At 35.6% G+C, this 21,569-nt stretch overlaps 1 protein-coding gene across 4 annotated transcripts in view; it reads right to left on the bottom strand.

Annotated features, from left to right (window-relative positions):
- Nucleotides 1-356: 356 nt before the first annotated feature.
- MDM1 (Mdm1 nuclear protein) overlaps nucleotides 357-21,569 on the bottom strand; it is a 33,684-nt gene continuing 12,471 nt past the window's right edge. For 2 of the 4 annotated variants that reach the window (XM_036252473.1, XM_036252475.1), the window contains 10 exons: nucleotides 20,687-20,790; nucleotides 20,507-20,606; nucleotides 14,715-14,744; nucleotides 14,209-14,384; nucleotides 12,902-13,201; nucleotides 11,522-11,634; nucleotides 11,319-11,428; nucleotides 4,158-4,410; nucleotides 2,448-2,504; nucleotides 357-1,191 (listed from right to left, as the gene is read on the bottom strand). In XM_036252473.1, the coding sequence (XP_036108366.1) occupies nucleotides 1,079-1,191; nucleotides 2,448-2,504; nucleotides 4,158-4,410; nucleotides 11,319-11,428; nucleotides 11,522-11,634; nucleotides 12,902-13,201; nucleotides 14,209-14,384; nucleotides 14,715-14,744; nucleotides 20,507-20,606; nucleotides 20,687-20,790 (1,356 nt within the window). In that variant the 3' untranslated portion in view covers nucleotides 357-1,078. The remainder of the gene's footprint in view (nucleotides 1,192-2,447; nucleotides 2,505-4,157; nucleotides 4,411-11,318; nucleotides 11,429-11,521; nucleotides 11,635-12,901; nucleotides 13,202-14,208; nucleotides 14,385-14,714; nucleotides 14,745-20,506; nucleotides 20,607-20,686; nucleotides 20,791-21,569) is intronic. The other 2 variants (XM_036252477.1, XM_036252474.1) reach the window with 2 other exon arrangements.

Below are 21,569 nucleotides of genomic sequence, written 5' to 3'. Positions count from 1 at the left end.
ATTTTATCTTCAGGACCTTTATGTACTATTGTAAAGATTTGGTTTGTTTAATGAAAATCTGTATTTTTTAAAATTAAATGTATCATGATTTAAAAGATAAAGAGGAAAACAACACAACATGTCCTATGAGTGAAAAAGTATAGTCAAAAAGTTTGTGTTAAATTTTTTTGAATGATTCTGCCTTGAAATTTCTATGTTTTCCTATATTTATGCAAAGATTTTGTGGACTTGTTTGTATTGTATTTGGATTGCTGCAAAAGAACTATAACCGTTCACTAACCTGTTATGAGTATAATGTTTCTAAAAGATAAAAGATAATTATTTGTCCCATGTAATAACATTCTGGAGAAGCTAAACACTTGAAATACTTGATTTTTATTTTGAAATATCTACAAAATTTTCACTTTACATTATACAAATAATTTTTCAAAATTCAGACATTATTCAAATGTAAGCCAGTCCTTATACAAACAGAATAAACACAAAGATAAAAAATATACATATTCTCACAGCAAACTTTGTTACATAAATAAGAAAAATATATACAGCTGGTATTTTAAATCTAAAATAATGTATCTTAACATTGTAACCATATACAGAAGGTACTATAAAAAGCACTACAGAAACATTTAAAAGAACAAAGAATTCATTTTATGACATCTACAATAATAAAGATATTAGAAGCAATCTTAGGGAAATATATACTTCACACTGGGCTCTTAATTTTTACTTCACTTTCTCACTTTTTAGAATATTCTCTGGGTAGGTAAAATGCGCAATTCTACCAGCTCTCATAACACCTAAAACAAAAGTTAGAACATGTGAAGAACTATATAATCTATGTCTTCAGAATCTGGAATAGATGTAAAAAGAATTATTTAAAAGTTAAATTTGTATAAACCTGGGTTAAAGTTTTCCAAGTAAATTGAATTGGCTATTGAAAAATCAAATAGTTCTTCTTAAGTAGGAAATGTTGGGAAAAAATCCAAACACTTAAAAAGTCTTAATGTAAGAAAGCAATAAAGAAAAATTGTGCTGATTCCCTAGATAAAAGCAACTCAACTAGGTGTATGTTTAATTATGTTTTGCCCCAGAAATTATCCTTCCTTTTCTGAGCTCGTGCCAGAGTTTGAAAAGCCCGGAGACTAGAAGCTGCAGAGCGAGCAGAAATCTCAGATAATCTGTCCTCATCTGCAAAGAAAGAATTACAGTCAGCACAAAAATACCTCATAAAAATATTGTTTTATAACAACAGAAAATTAAAAGCATCAAGCTTTGTAATGTCAATACTGATTCTGACAGAAAAAAAGTAATCTATTGAAATATAGATATTAACATTTTCAGGATAGTTCACAAGTTCACCAAATTTACCATATTCAGAAATAACATTTAAATGTTAAATGAGCATCCTGTTTCCTTCCTGAAATCCCACAATGTCATCACCTCAACACACAGCTTAAGATTTCAGTATTACCTGGAAACAATTCATCATACTGTCCTGTCCTACTTTCAAAAGCACAGCTGTTCTGATCAAAAAGCTTTTCAAAACTTCTTTAAAACAAAATGCCATAGCTTAACATGGTACTTGCATCACATTTCTAAAATAATCTTACTTAACATAAAAATATTATTTGACTTTAAAATGCTACCCTTTCATTATTATTGAAATTCCTCACTCTGAGTAAGCAAATCTATTACAAGATTATTTGTAAACATTGTCCATTAAACAGAAAACAGAACTGGATTAAAATTGTCCAGATATTTGCATTTGAAAACATAACAACTTGATTTCTAGTTCACTGAATTATGAAAAAAGTCCCAAACTTACTAAGAGGAGAGAAAATCTTAATGTGCATAAACTTAAAATACATAAGGTATTCATTCAAATCCAAAATAAATTCAGTAATTTCATACCTCTAAGGATAAGCTAAAATAGTAATTTCAGTTGTTCACATCAAGAATTCAAAATTTCTCCTGCCACTATTAGAAGCAAATGAATTTATCATCATAAAAACTACAAAGGAAAAAAAGTTCATTTTCCATAATTGTATTTTTCTTTTTTAGAATAGTAAATTGATAAGACTATATGCCCATTTGGAAAAAAAAATGATGGATATAATGCTGAACCACACTCCTGAGCCCCCACCTCCACAGGGTGGAAAAGAGAAAGGGTACGAACCTCAGTGTGACGTGAGGCTCAATCTCTTATCATCTGCTTGCCCTAGAAAAGATTCCCAGGGCCACTGGTCCCAGTTTACTCATTTGTAAAATGGAGATAACTTCACCCTCCTCACAAGATTTCAAGGATCCAATGAAGTAAGCCCTGTGGAAGTACTTCGTGAAGTATATAGTGCTAATCAATTGTAAGATCATAATACTATTATGAACTAACTGCCATATAATAAAACCTCAAACTTTTATCTTGTGTTATTGGACTATGGAAATACCTTCATCATTAAAGGCTTCATGCTGAGGTAACTGGAAATTCTTCCTTGCTTTTCCCACTTAAAAATAAAAGGCAGAAGAAATTATCTCTCAAAGCTACCCAACAGTATATCTTTATAGTAAACCCTTAGTGAAAGTAGGCTGTCAAAAAAATTATTAATTTTTAATCTTTAATAGAAATTACTATCAAAGGGCCATTTATTAATTTATAATTAATTATTAACAATTTTTTATTATTAACAAATATGTAAACAAACAATGGATAACCTCCTAGAATTCTTTTCGGTGATTGTATTGCTCTATTTTAACTTTGAAAGAATGTAGTAGAGTTCTGTTTAAAAATATAGATGGAATACACATTTACAAAAATGACAGAAACCCACAGGAAAGAAAATGGAAGACAAACTCACAGCAAATGAAAGGGCAGTGAGGATGTTACTATCATACTCAAGCAGCCGAATCCTAAGGCAGCAGCAGAGGGAAACCAAGAAGCCACCCTTTATTCTCCTAATGGCTCGGCCTCGGGGAGTACTGAACTGCACAGGAAACTGGTTGGGTACTGGGAATACTGGTGGGGAATACTATGTAAAGTGTATGATTGTCTAACTACTATGCTGTACACCTGAAACCGATACAGTATAATATGAAAAGTAACAATAATTGAAAAATTAAAAAAGAAAAGCAACAGCCAGATCCTTCTTTAAATTTGCACAGGTGGGTAACTGGCCCTCTCCCAAAAGAGAAATGGAGGTTTCATCTCTAAAGGCTGAACAAACCTACCCTCACTAAAGGACACCAGGTCAACTGAGGGCAAGGTTACCACATTCAAAGCAGGGAGATTATATACATATTCATTTCTGAAAGAGATAAAATATGCCATCCATAAAATAAACAGGGTGATGTATAAAAGAAATATGCAGTGTTAAAAAATTCTTAAAAGTTAAAAATATAGCCAAATTCTTTGTAAAAACTAGAAGAAGAGGTAGAAAATAAAAATTAGTAACCCTTTCAAATTAAAATAAAAAGACAGAGATGGCAAATAGGAGAGGTGAGAAAATAAGATCAGGGTCAGCATATCCAACACCTGACTAATAGGTGTGTCAAAATAAAAGGAAACAGAAAATGGAGGGGAAGAAATTACTGACTAAATAATTCAAGAAAATTTCCCAGAAGTGAGGAACTGAGTTTCCAGACTGAAAAGATCTACTGAGTACTATTACAATGAATGAAAAGAGACCCACTGTAAAATTTCAGAGCGTTAGGTATAAAGATCCCAAAAAGCTGCCCCAAAGAAGCCACATACAAAAGATCGAAAATAAAGAGAGCAATAGACTTCTCACAGTAACAGTGTAAGCTAGGAAAAAAGCAGAGCAATGCCAAATAAACCTAAGGGGAAATAATTTATGACCCTAAATTCTATATCCAGGCAACATTTGCCAATGTCTGAAGACATTTTCGGTTGTCACATCTGAGGAAGGGTGCTACTGGCATCTAGTGCATTGCCAATATTTGTACGGGAAAAAACTGGAGACACACCTCACACGTATACAAAAGTGAACTTGGGTACACTACAATAAACTGTTCCAAAGATGAGAGTTTTCCTATTAAAATAAATTTAAAAACTAAATAACAATTTATTAACATATAGTACATACTTTGTACCTATAATATTTTCATTTTAAAAGACAAAAAGTTAAAACCAAAATAATTACCATTATGCTGAAATTCTGGATCTCTTAGAGAGCCCTGGATTCGACGTGAGGGATGCCAGTAGGACGAAGCACAGGGTGGAGAAGGAGACTGCCTAGGAGTGTTTGTTGGATATTCTAAAATTTTTGAAACTGGAAGAGTTGCCTCAGCAAATCTGGGGATATTGATTTCAGAATCTTCCCTCAAAGGCAGGGGATCAACTGTTTTTATACCAGCAGCTGGAGAAGTCAGAAGGGCTTTCGCATGACTTTCTTTCTAAAGGACCCAAAAAAAAGATTACATGTGTGTGTGTACATATATAAATAAACCAAACATTTAAACACACACAAAAATATATTATTTTAAAAGCAGTAGGAGAAAATATGGGGAAGCTTTATGTAACTTCCACGTGGAAAAGATTTTATAAGCCTAACAACCAATATAGATAAACATATTTAACTATATATAAAATACATATATATAAACATTAAAAATATAAAAGAAAAATCAAACTTGAGAAAAATATATAATTTGTATGACTGATGAATTTCTATTGTTTTTCTATCAAGTATTTCTTTAAAAATAACAAGAGATAAACCCAATTAAAAAGTAGAGAAAGGAGATATATAAGCAATTCAGATACAAAAAAATATAAATGTAAGAGATATTCTACTTCACTTATGATCAAATAATTTCAAAATAGAAGCACTGGGGTACTAATTTTTCACCTCCAAAATTATAAAGATAACTTTTTGAAAAAACAAACTATAATACCCAGAGCTGGCAAGGATGCAAAAAAGTTAGCACTACAGTGTTGCTGGGAGCACAGTGTTTGGGGGAGTTGGCAAAACATAGCACATTCCTTAAAATTTTGAATCCTTTGACTACATAATACTAAGGGGGTATTTACACAAAAGGAGATAATAACAGTACAAACAAAAATGTAGCTAAAGGGTAGATTTTAAAATAGGAAAATTAAGCCCGGCTGGTATGGCTCAGTAGTTGAGCATCGACCCATGCATCAAGAGGTCACCAGTTCGATTCCTGATCAGGGCACATGCCCAGGTTGTGGGCTAAATTCCCAGTAGGGGGCCTGCAGGAGGCAGCCAATCCATGTTGTCTCTCATCAATGTTTCCATCTCTCTCTACCTCTCCCTTCCTCTCTCTCTAAAATCAATAAAAAAATAAATAAAAAAAATTTAATAGGAAAATTAAGAAATAACAATAGGCATCCACTTTTAAAAAATAGATTTCAGCCCTGGCCGGTTTGGCTCAGCGGTTAGAGCATCAACCTGCGGTCATGAGAGACCCGGGTTCGGTTTCCGCTAAGGGCACGTACCTCGGTTGCAGTTTGTCCCCGGCCCTGGTAGGTCGTGCGGGTGGCAGCCACTCGGTGTGTTCCTTTCACATCGATGTTTCTCTCTCTCTCTTTGTTCCTCTCTCTCCCTCCCACTCTACCTGAACAAAAAATGGAAAAATGTCCTTGGGTGAGGATAAAAAAAAAAGAAAAGATTTCAGCCCTAGCCAGTTTGGCTCAGCAGTTGGAGCATCGGCCTGGGGACCAAAGAGTCGTGCGTTTGATTCTGGTCAAGGGCACGTACCTCAGTTGGAATTCGTCCCCAGCCCTGGTTGGGGTCCTGCAGGAGGCAACCAGTCGATGTGTTTCTCTCACATCAATGTTTCTCTCTCTCTTCCTCCCTCCCTCCCACTCTATCTAAAGATAAATGGAAAAATATCCTCAGGTGAGGATTAAAAAAATAATAATAATAGATTTCAACAATAAGCATCTGGTTAAAACTATAGACTATATATCATGTTATTAAAAATTAGATAAAAATGATATTTAACTATATGGAAATATGTTCACAATACGTTACTAAGTGAGAAAAAAATAGATTATAAAGCCTTATCTACAGTATAATAAACAAATACACTATATATTTAAATATCTCAAAAATTCAACAATAGATGTCCCTGAAGAGTAGGTGTGACATCATTTATTTTCTTTTGGTATTTTTCACCTTCCACAATGATAATGTATCATTATCCTTAAAGTCCCTGTATAGTTTTACTTTTTAAGAGAATGTAAACCAATAAAATCAAATACAGTTCCAAATTTTCTTGATTGTTCCTTGTAATTATTGCCTTTGGTTATTAACTTTTGAGTTTATAAATGCAATAATCACAATACTGCTTTCTGACCTTAGACATCATTTTCTACAATTAAAGTGATTATTGCTTCGAAGAGGAGATGGCCTAGGGTCTTATCCAACAAACATGTATTTTTTTTTTTTTTATCCTCACCCGAGGACATTTTTTTCCATTTTTTTGTTCAGATAGAGTGGGAGGGAGAGAGAGAGAAAAAAATATCGACGTGAAAGGGACACATTGAGTGGCTGCCACCCATACAACCAACCAGGGCCAGGGACAAACTGCAACAGAGGTACGTGCCCTTAGCGGGAAACAAACCCGGGCCTCTCTGGACCACGGGCCGATGCTCTAACCGCTAAGCCAAACTGTCCAGGGCACAAACATGTATTTTTAAATCAAGATCTAAGATAAAAACCACAGATCTTCTTGCTTCCCTTTTTTAACTACATGTATCACTTAGGAAAATTGTTCTTTTGATTTTTTATTTTATATATATATATATATATATATATATATATATATATATATATATATTCAGAATCTGAGATCTCTGCCAAATTGGTTTTACTATTGTTAAAAAGACTTGAATGAAATCTGTGGGATTATTTTCAACACAGAGGGTTCCCAGGTTTAATTTAACTGACTTTGTGATCAATTTTTGAGCGTAAAGCCTCCTTATTGGCCTCACTGCTTCCACTCTCCCCCCCGGACAGTCCATTTTCCACTGAGCAGTGAGTGATTTTATTTACCATGTAAACCAGATTTATATTTGCTTTGTTGCTTCCAATCCTCCAAGGGCTTCCCAGTGCCATAAGAATAACATCCCCGCCTCCCTTTACTAACCTCATTCCCCACCCTGTCTGCTTCCCTCTCCAGGCTCCAGTCACACGGGCCTTTTCTCTTTACTCTCTTTGGAAACTCACTGTTAAACATGTGCACTTGCTGCTCTTTCTGCCTGGAAAACAAGCTGTGGCCCAGATCTCTGCATGGGTGCTTCCCTCATTCGTCAGGTCTTAGATACAATGCCACCTCCTCAGAGTTACCTACCCTGATGGCCCAAAGTAAAGCAGCCTCATCCATCCCTTGGAAGTCATTTGTGGTTTTATTTAATTTACAGTGCATACTACTACCTTAAATTGTCTTTTTTAAAATTTGTCTATTTCTCCCAGCAAAAATGCAAGCTCCACAAGGGCAGGGATTTTGTCCTGATATCAATGAATCCCCAGATCCTCAAACAGTGCCTGGCACATAGCAAGAGCATATTAAATACTGAATTGAGTGAATTAAAAATGAAACTCCTGATAGTCCTCTCCAATGATGGTTCCGGTCCAGGGTTCTCTTACTCAGTGCATAGCAACCCCCATCAATCATTTTGGGCAAGCCAGTTTCTCTCTCTCTCTTCCTCCCACTCTATCTGAACAAAAATGCAAAAATGTCCTCAAGTAAGGATAAAAAAAAACAAAAACAATACCATGAGTATTCTACTCTAAAGTTCTCACACAGTATTGTTCAAAGGTTAAAAATGTGGGTTCTCAGAATAGACTGCTTGGACCCAAATTCTACTACACCATTTGGCAGCTGTGTGACCCCAGTTTCATCATCTAAAAATGAGAATAACAATACCAACCTCCCAGAGTTATTATAAAGATATGTAAAGTACTTAGCACAGGACCTAAGCAAAGTAAGCACTCAGGAAATGCTACCTATTATGATAATCATAATGCTTATTATGATAAGTTACCCAATTTGCTGCTGCCCCAAAATTATCTCACAACTCAAAGTATGCCATTAAAAGTGAACAGTGAAAATATTTCTGGATATTACGATAATATCTTCTCCCTAATTTCTATGGTAAAAAGAAATGTAGAATGATATTAATTATTTATTGGAAACTAAATAACTTATTCAATTTTATTATAATATTAGCTTTTTTAAGAAAACAAAGGGGGAAAAATGATTGCTGCCTCCCAGCAATCAAGGGGTAGACAAAGGGAAATAACAAAATCTAGCTCCTGATACAGTCCCTCGTAGTGCTGATGGCAGAAACTTCACATCGAGGGAGTTCTAATCAAGTGGTTAATAAGAAGCCTGCTTATTTTAGAGGAGTTTTTAATTAAAATGTTACAATTGTGCTGTATACATAAGGTGGAGATTGGCATTAAAATGTTGAAGGGCAATATTACTCTATTTTAATTCATTAAAATAATTTTATTTAGTTATTTAAAAAATTCATTCCACAATAAATAAAAATAATACATATACATCCAGCTGCAAGTATGGATTAGGGCCACTCATTTTGGCTGAGGGTGGTCAGCCCTGTGGGCAAAGCTAACTAGAAGCTCACTCCTTCTGCGTGACGGGCTGGATTCCTGAGGAAGAAGCAGAATAGTCCACAGGGAGCAAAAGAGTCCTAAATCTGATTCTCATCAATCCTCTGAATTCCTATTGTCGCATTTCTTTTAAATAACCAATGTATATGTAAGTAACAGGAAATAGTTTAAATATTCTGTTACTCCAATAACACCCCTTCAACTTATATTTAATGGATAATAGCTATCAGCTAGGCTCTAAGTACTGGGTTTGTGGGGGATTGGACTCTGATCCCATCCCCCACCTCTTCCCAATACCTACTAACTCTCCACTGTGCCCTCTGGAACTTATGAACAGCCTTCAGCAAAATTCCCTAGAGAAACAGAGAAATTCAATCTCTTCTATGATTGTTCTCTATTCTTCTTCAGCCACTTACTCCCATGATTACATGTTAAGCCTTGTCATTACTGGTAACTGCAACCGTTTTATAACCTTAATTTCTGATCACCACCCCCTAACTTTAAAACTAATCCCCACAGGTACTCAAGTCCAACAAGTCCTGCATATACTTTAACACCCTTACCCCCTTTCTCACTTGGTCTTACTCCCTTGACAAAACATGAATCCCAGTTAAATCCAGCTCTCTACCTATCCTGCACCTCTGCGGCCAAACATGCCTGGAGAAAAATACACAACCTATCTTACATCACATCTGTGACTACTAACTGAAAATGGCCCAGTGACGTTGCCCTGCATTATCTCACATTTCCCTGGCGCACTCACTCTCCCACTGTCTGAACAGACTATTTCATGCCTTATTCTCTTTCCTCGAACCTCCAAAATGTTCTTCCCCTGCCTCATTCCCACCAAGATCTTTCTTTATATTTCGTCAAGCACAAAAGAAACTTTCCAAAAGCTCCCACATTTTCCTGTGTTTCATCTGCCTTCCCTTTTTAACAATGAAGGAACTGTCACAGTGCTTAAGGCTAATCCGTCCACATCTCCACCAGACCCTGTGCCCTTTCTCCTACTCAAGAACATCTTTCCAACAATTTTCCTCACTCCTGCATCACCTTTTCTTTCTCTTTAAAATTGTCCTCATCAATAACACAAATGTGCTAGTATCTCCTCTTTCTTGATCTCACCTCTTCCTACTCCCAATCCTTACTCTGCTCCCTTTCATGGAAAAAAACTCTTGAAAGAATTGTCTGCGATGCTGTCTCCAACTCCTCTCCTCTCTGTTCTCTTAAATTCACATGCATTTTGGCTTTTGTCCAACACTACTACCAAAACTGCCCTCTGTCAAGGTTATCAATAACCTTCATGTTGACCCATCAGTAGCAATGACACTCCCTCCTCTTTGACACCTCCATGACATCACAGGAAACAGTCTCCTTTTTCCCACAACCTCATGGCTGTTCCTCTTCAGTCTCTTTGCTGGTTACTCCTCAACTTCCCAATATCAACAACCTGGGGCTCACACTTGTCTACACCTACTCTTCTCTGTCTAAATCCACTCCTTTGATGACCTTCACCAGACTCAAGACCTCATATACCTGTACCACCTACATAATAAAGAGCCTTCAAATCTATATCTGCAACCCAACCTCTCCTCTGCACTCCAAACTCAATCAACTCCCTACTCAACATGTCTACCTGTATGTCTAATACGCTTCTCAACTTGAACATGTCCCAAACAGAACTCTGGTCTTGCCTGACAAATCTTTTCCTCATACTGTCATTTCCAACTCAGTTAAATGGCAATTCCATCCTCATTGCTCAGGCCAAAAATTCTGAATCATCTTGATTTTTCTCTTTCTTCCACCCCATATCTTATCATCTATATTTTCGGTGACTATCCAGAATAAGACTTTATCACATGACCTCCATTATTACCACTATGATCCAAACAACCATCATTCTTGCCTGGATGTTGTAACTGACTCATATCACTCCTCTGCCCTCCAAAGACTTCCCATTTCATTCAGAATAAGATTGAAAGCCTTTTCTAACACTTATAAGGCCCTACATAATTTAGTGGCCCATCATGCCTCTAAACTCATTGCCCATACTATTCTCCCTCTCTTGCTCTCTGTTTCAGTCCACTGACTTCCTGGCTGCTCCTCAAGGAATGAGTACCTTCTCACCTCAGGGACCTTGCACTTGCTCTTCTTTTGCCTAGAATGCCTTCCTAGATATGCATATGGTCAATCCTTCACCAACTTCGGATTCTGCTCAAATGCCACCCTCTCAGTGAGAACTTTCCTGGCCACTTCCAATTCACATTCCCTATTTTATTTTTCTTCTTAATACTTATCACTATCTAACATGCTATGTATTTTACCTAGTTATCCTGTTTATTGTCTCCTCCACTAGAATGTAAGTTCAACAAGGGCCAGGATTTCTGTCACTGCTGTATCTCCAGTGCTAAAACAGAGCTGGTACACAATTGCCACACATTAGATACTCAATAAATAGAACTGTTTTTCTTCTCTATCTTCCTGTTGAGTCACTACTGACAAGATTTGAAACTATATCAGCAGAAATGCAAGGTCAACACCAGAAAAAAACAATTCAATGCTTCTGCCTTACTAAAAATAGGTTAACAAACTGTCTCCACATATAATGCTTAAAATTTTCTAAAATCTGAAACTATCATTCATTATATGTGACTAAAAATCACTTCCTAAAGAGATGTTTTTCCCCAAAATAGAAATATTTACCTTCCTAAAATCATTCTTTGAAGTTTCTAATCCATCCTGAGAAGATACTCTTTTACTCTGTTCCGGGACTGGAGGCTTCACTTTACATGGAGACACTAAAACAGCACCACCTGGAAAAACGCGGCCCATGATGAATTCAATTAAACAAAATGTTCACGTAGAAGAGGCAGGTGAAATAAGAGCTGCACAGTGGTGCCTATTACCAATAGCTGGAGTGGTAAGATCGTGATGAGTCCTCTGGATTCCACCAAGTTGTCTCAGCTTCGGAGTAGGAAGCCTGCCTCCTTTTCCTGAGGATACAGAAGAAGAATCTGACCTACAATTAAAATAATCTATTATGAAGCATTTCCTCAAGCAAATACAATAAAAAATACCATGCCATCATTATGCAAAAATAAAATATAAAATTTTTAAGATAAGACCATTTTGTTTCTAAAAAATAAATAAATCCACATGCAGGTAAGAGTGACTGTACAATGGAAAAGAGGGAAGGTCACTGCAAGTTAGTAAGAACACAGCAAAGAATTCTTCCATTAAATCAGGGCCTAACCCTGGATGGTTTAGCTCGGTGGTTAGAGCATCGGCCTGCGGTCCAGAGAGACCCGGGTTCGGTTCCCACTAAGGGCATGTACCTCGGTTGCAGTTTGTCCCCGGCCCTGGTTGGGTTGTGCAGGTGGCAGCCACTCAATGTATCCCTTTCACATCAATGTTTCTCTCTCTTCCTCTCTCTCCCACCCACTCTGTCTGAACAAAAAATGGAAAAATGTCCTCCGGTGAGGATTAAAAAAAAAAAAAATCAGGGCCTAAGTCCCATATTAACTGCAAAACTCATGAAAAAACAGTAAGGGATTTGGACTATGGACAAAAAGCATCATTATCAATAGTAGAGAACCACTCCCCAAAGAAATCTGCGTATAAATCAATAGGAATTCGCTATTTGCCAAAATCACTTATTTTAATCTTATAAAGCATTATCTTGTCTTTCTTTTTTGGTATAACCATTTGATACTTAAGAATATCAGCTGGCCCTGGCTGGTTTGGCTCAGCGGTTGGAGCGTCGGCCTGCGGTACAGAGAGACCCGGGTTCAGTTCCCACTAAGGGCACGTACCTCGGTTGCAGTTTGTCCCCGGCCCTGGTTGGTCGTGTGGGTGGCAGCCACTCAGTGTGTCCCTTCACATCGATGTTTCTCTCTCTCTCTCTTCCTCTCTCTCCCTCCTGCTCTATCTGAACAAAAAATGGAAAAATGTCCTCGGTTGAGGATTAAAAAAAAAAAAGAATATCAGCTGAACTATTTTCCTTAAATCATAAAGAAAGTCATTCTTCCAGACACATTTACCAATCTAGCAAATAATAATTAGCAGGTGACTGAAAATGAAAATAAGTGAAGTTCAGGTGACTCAAATACCTGACCTAACCAAATTATAAACCATACAGAATGCCTACTTCCTGACATTTAAATAAAATCTGCTCTTTATTTAGCATAAAACCAAAATCGTAGACTACTATACTTAGTGACAAAACAAAATTCATATTAAGTGTGTACAATAATTATGCTATATACTGATTAATTTAAAACTCTCACCCTTCTTTTATCTTCTCTGCCTTAGGTTTTTCATGTACTTCCAACTTCTCTAACTCTCCCATATAAACCTGCTTGTCCCTTTCCCTTTCCTCTTCCTCTTCCTCCTCTCTGGGCTGTTTCTGTGCATCTTCATTGGTGTTCTCTGCATCCCAAGCCAGACGCCTTCTAACAGGTATGGTGGGGGCTTCTGACATGCCCAATTTCTCTGTGGTAACTTTCTGAGGCTGTTCTTCCAAGACAGGTCTTTTTTCTTCTAATTTTGTAGGACATTTCTGCAAAGTCTTATGGCTTGTAGGATCTCTGCATAACAAAATAAGTTTTATTTTAAACTTGAGTAGTTTGTGGTTTCTAGTTTATACTAATTTTAATGAGTCCATCATTCCCTTCCACTATTCACAACTATTACATTTCCCACAGATATTGCCTTTCTCAGACACTGAAGAAAGAAATCTAATTAAGAGTTCATTTTATAGTATAATATATTTAAGTTATGATCTGCAGTTGACATTAAAATACTCCAAAATAAATACATTTATCTCCTCTGACTCCTACTTTCACACATACTTGCCTGCACCACTACTGACAAAACTCACACATGTCCCCTAAACCGGCATTTATACACATAAACTAGGACCCCACATGGTCTAACTTGTGCAGTTACTCAGAGCTTGTGCACAAACTTGAGTGTACTTGTGGATCTAGTAATCTAATTCAAATTTTAAACTTTAGGCAGATTAATCTTTTCCAGACGTTACTAAATAGATTTTATGATGAACTTTTAAAATCAGATATCACATAATTAGAATTTACAGTTCAACTTGGTATGTATGACTATATTAATATACTGTAACAACTAAAAACTATTTTATTTGCTATAAATCAGTGTGCTATTTCTCTTCAAAAAGCTAAATATTTTCACTTTAAAACCCAACAGAGCATTCTCCCATAGAAGCAGGACCTAAGTTCCATATTAACCATGGAAATTTATTAATAAATGATAATGAATATGTACTAATAGCTTACTTTTAAAGTTTTTTACAACTGCTGTATAATTGTTCCTATTTTACTTTTAATTGTTAACAAGAAATATTATAAAATCCCGTCTTCCAGATTTACATTATATATTATTTATACACAAGTGTTTAGGTTTATTTTTCAGAAAATAATCTAAACAGAATAAAATATAGTAAGTGGCTGGCATACCTCCATTTCAGTAGAAGATGAATTTTGAGTAGTATGTCATTTACCTATATATAAGCTACATAAGCTACAACATACTTTTTCACCATACACAAAGAACATCTCACCCAGCAAGATCCAGTGCTCTTATGTTACTACTAATGGTTCCTTCTGAGCTCGTGGTCGAGGAGACATCCCAACAACAGTTGTTATCAGACAGAATCTGATTCAGATGGTCCCGAGAAAAATGGGTGCCCAGAACTCGTTTCCTATAAAATTCGGCCTTCTCTCGGAGTTCTTTAACCTACACAGATGAGTTAAGACATCACATATTACTGTAAATGCTCCTTTGCAAACATTACCCAGAAACATATCAAAGACATTGCACACATACAGCCAAAGACCAAAGAAAAAGGAAGGCAGAAATAGCCACATACATTCATCAAACTATGTGCATTTTAAGCAGAAATTAAAACAGTCAAGCTCAAGTGCAATGCAGTTATTTCAAGCCAGCAGGCAGGGAGAAATCTGCAGCAGCTAAGAAAAATATTGACACCTACTTCTTATTTCAACTGAAATTACACAAGTAGTCTAAGCATTATTACAGTTTTTTAAAAACTCAAAAGCAACCAACCTCTGCATACCACATGGCATTTAGAGAACCCTAGGAGAGGAATACAGAAACATACTTAATGACAGGTTAATGCCATAATTGAATATTAATGAAAATCAATGAAATACCTATTATTCTTCCTTCTAAATATATATACCAACCTTGTCAACCAAATCTTTTTAGTACTTTAAGTAATATATAATTCAGCAACCAAGATATGTTAATATTACTTCAAAACCCAGCCACGTTATTGCCTGGCTGGGATGCTGTCCATGACAGGTGGCCTAATTACTACCCCTATTTCCTCATTCCTGGATGATTACTGAAATGCCCCAAACCCCTAGCCTAAGTCTTAACTTCCTAGTTTTATATACAGTTATTATCAATATAGAAGCCCCTAATGAAAGAGTTATGAGGCTACCCCCTCCAAATTCCTCAACATTTCCTTGGAATCAGCAAAACCTCAACTTTTAAAAAAATGTATTAAATATATACTAATTTTTTAATACCACAAAACTGTAATATATTCAACAAGTGACAGAATACAAAAAAAAAAGGTCTGATGAACTATAAAGCGATTTGAATTCCCTATTATGTGAATAGCATATTTGCATGTGAAATGGAGCCTTTAGTCACATTTGAAACCCTTTCATTTTATATATCATACTGCCACCTGCTGGCTTCCATAAACACAAGTCCACAATGTAAAAAAATTAAATTGCACCTCAAAATTCTTTCTAAAATAATCTGTTTAATGTTATAAACCAATGTTACCTCAATAAAAATTAAAATAACATAATCTTTATTCTCAAAAAACTAATATTTTTCTATCATAAAGATGGAATATTAGCATTAAAAGGATATCCGGATACTGTCTGATTAAATTGCTTTGCGTTCACTTAAAGACAACAAAGCAAATACTAAAACTTAGCATTGCAAACCAATTGGAGAAACATATTCTCAGCTCCTCAACGAGACACTGCTGAATGCAAATGAAGAATATTATATCTCTAGGGAATTAGCCAAAGTCAAAGGACAGCATCCACCATGGCATAAGAAACCATATAAATGCTCTAATGAACCAAACCTGAAACATTACTAAAAAATAATTCTAAATATTGTTTTCTTCACTGCCAAAAAAAATTGAACCAAGTTCACTTGTCATTTCTGTCAACTCCTATACTGTGAAGAAAATTACAAGTATAACAGGTCCTCAAATGTCGTTTTGTCCAACGTCATTTCACTGTAACACTGATGAGATGCCATAGGAATGTTACTCTTGTTTATATCAATTAGTAAAACTGGTTTCATTATACGTAGTTTTGCTCAAAGTCACAGAACCCATCAATGATGTTAAGTGAGGACTTACTGTAGTGGGTTTTTTTTATCCTCACCTGAGGACATTTTTCGATATTTTGTTCAAATAGGGTAAGAGGGAGAGAGAGAGAGAGAGAGAGAGAGAAAAAAACATCGACATGAAAGGGACACATCAGGTGGTCACCATCCACATGACCCAACCAGGGCTGGGGACAAACTGCAACCGAGGTACGTGCCCTTAGCGGGAACCAAAGCCGGGTCTCTCCAGACCGCAGGCCGACACTCTTAACTGCTGAGCCAAACCGGCCCGGGCTGTAGTGGTTTTTGCATTTAACAGGTAGAACTGAGACACCTGGTTGAGTCTGTTGAATTACTAACCAAGATATTCTGAACACACAGGAACGTTAGTATAACTTGATATACTCCAGATTTTATTTCTAAAACATACCCTATGCTTCAAATGTTTCATGGCTACTCCATCACCTACCTGATCAAATCTGCAAGCCTTAGCATCGCTTCCAACTCTGTATTCTTAAAGCCCGTAGTACATATCCGCATTAGTACTTATTTTATCCTACTGGAATTCATTGTTGGTGTCATTCTCTCCTATTAACCTATACACTCACTGAGGTGAGGAAGAATGCAGCATTTAAACAATGTTTCCACAACCTGTCCCAAGTGTGGACTAAGTGCCAGGCCTGAGCTAAAAGGCTGGTAGCCAAAGATAAGCAAGAAAGTCCCTGTACTCAATGTGCTGTTTGGTAAAGAAGCAGACCTCCTCCTCTATGATAAGTTATTATCATAATACTGGTAAGGTTTATGCCATAATAAGCAAGTGAGATATAAACAGAAGAAGTGGATCAAAAGGGGGGCCTATCGGTTCTGTACTGTGTGTAGGGTGGAGTGGGAAGGAGCAGCCAAGAAGGCTGCATGCTGTCCATGTGGGAGGACCTTACTGTTTGATAAATGAGAAGATGGACAAATATCCCCTCCATGTACACAGTAATCCAGTGTTATTTGACATCGATTTTTTAAAGGAGGGAGAGAAGATACAGAAATACTGTAAAACTTTGGTTTACTCAATTCTATTTGTTATTGACATTCAAAACAATGTTTTAAATGTACTTTATCAGCAATCTTTATTAATAATCTTAGTGCTAATGCTATGCTTTGAAAATACATAATTTTAAACTTATATAACCCTAAACTAAGGTAAAAAATCAGGTGATTGATATCTCCAAGTAAGGTGTTCTACTATAAAGAAGAAAAAAAAAAACAAAACAATGATGTGAACTCAATTATTAAGAACAATCCCTACAGACAAGACCCAGAGGCACTAAAAAGGATATAAATAAACCATTCCAAACTCAATTAAAACAATACACACATCTCTTTACAGGTAATGTCATCAGATTATATGATATAATAAGCACTATGAGTAGAATGTTTTCATTTCTGAATGTCTTTTCCCCAATTGAGAATTTAACAAAATCATTTAAAGTTTATATACAAAAAATTCAAATTTAGAAAATTGGGGCAAAATATAAAAACTCTTTTTTTTTCAAAAATCATCCTCCAAAAACGAGGAGTCATCCTTATGCTTAGTAATCCTTACAATGTCTGTCAAATTATAGAATGTGGAACTATATCTTGAAATAAAGCCCTATCTGTGAAAGACACATTAGAAAAAAATTACCCAGAGAACAAATTGATGGTCATAAGATGGAAGGGGATTGGGGTAAAGGGTAAAAATAGTGAAAGAGATTAAGAAGTACAAGTTGTCATTATAAAAAGTCACAAGGCTATAAAGTACAGCAGTCAATAATATTGTAATAACTATGTATGATCACTTTGTAAGGTATATAAATGTCTCATCACTAACTTGTAAACCTGAAATGAATATAATACACTATGTCAACTAATGTATTTTGAAGTATTAGATAATTTAATCAAGAAAAAAGGAAATTTAACATAGATGCAGTAGCTATTCTGAGGATAGGAGCTAACAATTATAATTGCTGATTATTATTAAAAACGATCCTTTAAGTGAGCATTTTAAAAAGCAACAGTGCCAGCATTTATATCACGGTGATAAGAAATAAACAACCACTGGATAAATAAAACCAATTACCCTGATGTTATTTGAATAGGTACTTGGGACTTAGAATATAATACCCAGCGAGTAGAATATAGATTTTATTTTATTTATTTTTTATTTATTTTTTTTGTGTGTGTGTGGCACATGCCCCTAGTGGGAACCAAACCCAGGACTCTCTGGTCCACAGGCTGACACTCAACCGCTGAGCCAAACTGGCCAGGGCAGAATATAGATTTTAGAAGTAATATCTCAAACAACACAGAAGGAAATGAAGATGATATATGGGCTAGAAAACTGTAACAAGATTCAAAAAATGAGTTAACATTCTAATGATAACAAAGTCATTGATATCTAAGTGCATATGTCATGAAATAATAGGATGTGGTTGCTTATGAAGTATCTCAATATTACATTTAGATACTTCATAAGCAGCCACATATAGTAAATGTCTTCCAGTAAAAAAAAAAAAAAAAAAAAAAAAACCTAAGGCTTAAATAAAACATGGCCATATTAAATGTCTATGACTTGGTCACAGACATTTATCACCATCAATGATCACTGACCTCTTAACTAAAAATTCTTTTTTTTTTTTTTAAGAACAGTTCACTGATATTCAGAGAGAGAGGAAGGGAGAAGAGAGAAACATCTGTGTGAAAGCACAACATTGATCAGCTGCCTCCCACAGGCCCCCCAGAGGGTGTCAAGCCTGCGACCCAGATATGTGCCCCCGCCAACAGGGAATCAAACCAGCAACTCTTCAGTACATGGGATGACGTCCAACCAACTGAGCCACACAGGCCAGGGCACTAATAATTCTTATTCTTTTCTGACTCCAACTTACTGAATTATTTTGCCCATAGAGGTCAAGGCAAACTATACTACTAATTTAAATATTTACAACCACCAATAGCAATTAATAAAACAAACTGCCTCAAAAGTCACATTACCAAGGCATCATAATAGGAAACCTTGAAAAGACAGATCTTAAATTAACAACAAAAATCTTCTCTTCTATCAGAGCAGGATAAGGACTGTCAAGTTATCATGACTATAGACAGGGATCTTCTCAGTCCATTAAATGTTTAGATCTGAGGTCTAAATACCACCTCCTCTTAAAGAAGTCTCAGAGACTAAGAGATAATTTTTCCAAAACAAGGAGCTTCTCATGAACCAACCTAGTGAAGCACCCAAACAGGACAGGCTAGTGGCTGAAAGGCTGACACTACACTAGACCTCCATGGCCACGTTCCGTGCTCTGCCTTTGCCCCCAGCTACCCATTTCCCCAGCAGACTGCTCAGACACAGAGTTCCTTGCCAAGGTCTGCTATGGTCATAAACTGCTCAATGCACATATTTTTAACTTGATCTCATGAGGGTGAATATATACATTTTGCCCCCAATATCTGGGACAGCTTTAAGCTTTGTCTCTTACTCTGCCTGTATTGCCTCTGAGCCATGCTCAGGTGGGGAAGTAGAGAGCCGCCATGGTTGAAGGAATCAAGTAAGCCCCTGAAACAGCATTCAGAGCACAGGAGTCACCAGGACATGGGTCTGGGAGCTGACAGTACAAAAAGCCAGCAGCTCACAGTACCAACACCTTCCCCCAGAAGCTGATGACATGTAATTGTCAGCCATGGTTTTAAATATGGAGGTAAATAAAAGATTCATTCCCCATCCAAATTATCCCTCTCTTTACGATAGGGGCAGGGAGTATTTACTGATGTCTAATCTAAACTAAAATGTTTTAATTTAGCTAATTCACACAGAAAAGTCAGAAAACCCTCAAGATACAGTCTAAAAGATGCTAAGTATACAATAACTGAGAAAGCTCCACTGATTATCCTTTAACTATAAGAAGTTAGTACTAAACTAGCACTTAACAATTCAAGGATTATCCTTTCCCTCAAACCTTTCTTTAGGATCCTCAGAATTTCTCCCATAAGTCAGGGTATCCCAACACCATAACTCAAACCTCTTATCAGCACAGGCCACTCTTTCCCTGTACACAATGATAGGGGCTACTACTGTCAGACAATCTAGAAAATTAATTAATCTTCAGTTGTGACGGTAGACGTCTGGATGTTATAAAGTAATCAAATCTATCAATCTATAATCCTATAAACTAACTTTATTAACACAATCAAATATTGACTGCAAAAAAAAAACATTTTTAACTTTAAAGACTTTATAATAATAAGTATTAATCTCTAAGGAGCAAGCTGGTATTTTAAAAAAGTAAACCCACTGATAAATTATACCCTAATACATACAACTTTAAGTTCCTGATACTTTTGTTGTTATTATTGTATCATACATCTTTAAATTGTTTCTATTACTAAATATATTGCTGATAAAGGCTCAAAGAAAATGTGGGCTTACTGAGTTTATGTATACTCACCTGACTTGGTATATTTTCCTTCACACATGTCCATGCCCCAGCTTTATATAAATACTGGGCGGGGCTCAGAAATTTTGCTCTGTATTCAGAATTCACCTTTCTAATAGAAATGAAATAAGAGTAAGTATTTCACCATGAGAATCATCTAATACCGCTCTATTTATCTTATAAAGTACATACCCAAGCCTCTGATGTCTCCAAGGAGTGAACTTCTTTTTAGGCTGATTTAAGTCTTTTGATTCCATTTCTGCTTCTAATTTTAAAGAATCGTCTGTTTTATTACACTAAAATGAAAAAATGTAAACTTTTTATGCTAAAAATATTTTACACATGAAAGTGAAAGCATAAATATTATAACGTATACTTGGATCCTGTATTACAATTGGGGCTTGTATTACAATTACAAGCTTTAATATTAAAGATAACATAGAAATCAAAAAGTTTTGAAACTAGTATATATGGTTACTTTTTTTAAGTATAGCTCAGGATATAGTTTCATTTTCTAATGATTAAAATTTTAGCTCCTTGGCTAGGAAAAACAGTTTTAATTAAGAAATAAATATCTAAATAAACTTTACATTATTATCATTTGAGCAGTGATCTTACATTTGCCCTCAATATTCCAAATTTACATTTAATTGTGTTACAGTAATAAAATAAAAGGTTCCAATTAATAAGTTACCACATTGCTTTACTGAATAACTTAATCATTCTTTTTTCTCTCCAAGAACATCATAGGTCCAAAAAATACACACACACACACACACACATATATATATATAAAATTTTACTTTTAGTCATATAATTTCTATTTTTACAGCTGATAAAATATCAAGTATGACATTCCAGATTAAAAAATAGGGCTTATATCCCATTTACTTATAATTTATAAAAATTTTAACCTGATGCTGCAATTTAAATAGCTATAATTTCACACAGAAGCAAGTGTTTATATATCCTAAGGTAAATCATGTGAATTACACTGGCTACAATTTGGCATACTAAAATTTTGGTTTAAAATACATGTGTGTATGTGTGTTAGTGTTTGATTTCCATTGTTTAA

This window comes from Molossus molossus, unplaced genomic scaffold (genome assembly GCF_014108415.1).
Source record: "Molossus molossus isolate mMolMol1 unplaced genomic scaffold, mMolMol1.p scaffold_m16_p_10, whole genome shotgun sequence".
NCBI classification, from domain to species: domain Eukaryota; kingdom Metazoa; phylum Chordata; class Mammalia; order Chiroptera; family Molossidae; genus Molossus; species Molossus molossus.
Note: the sequence above shows the minus strand (reverse complement) of the source record. Positions and strands in the feature narration are given on the sequence as shown.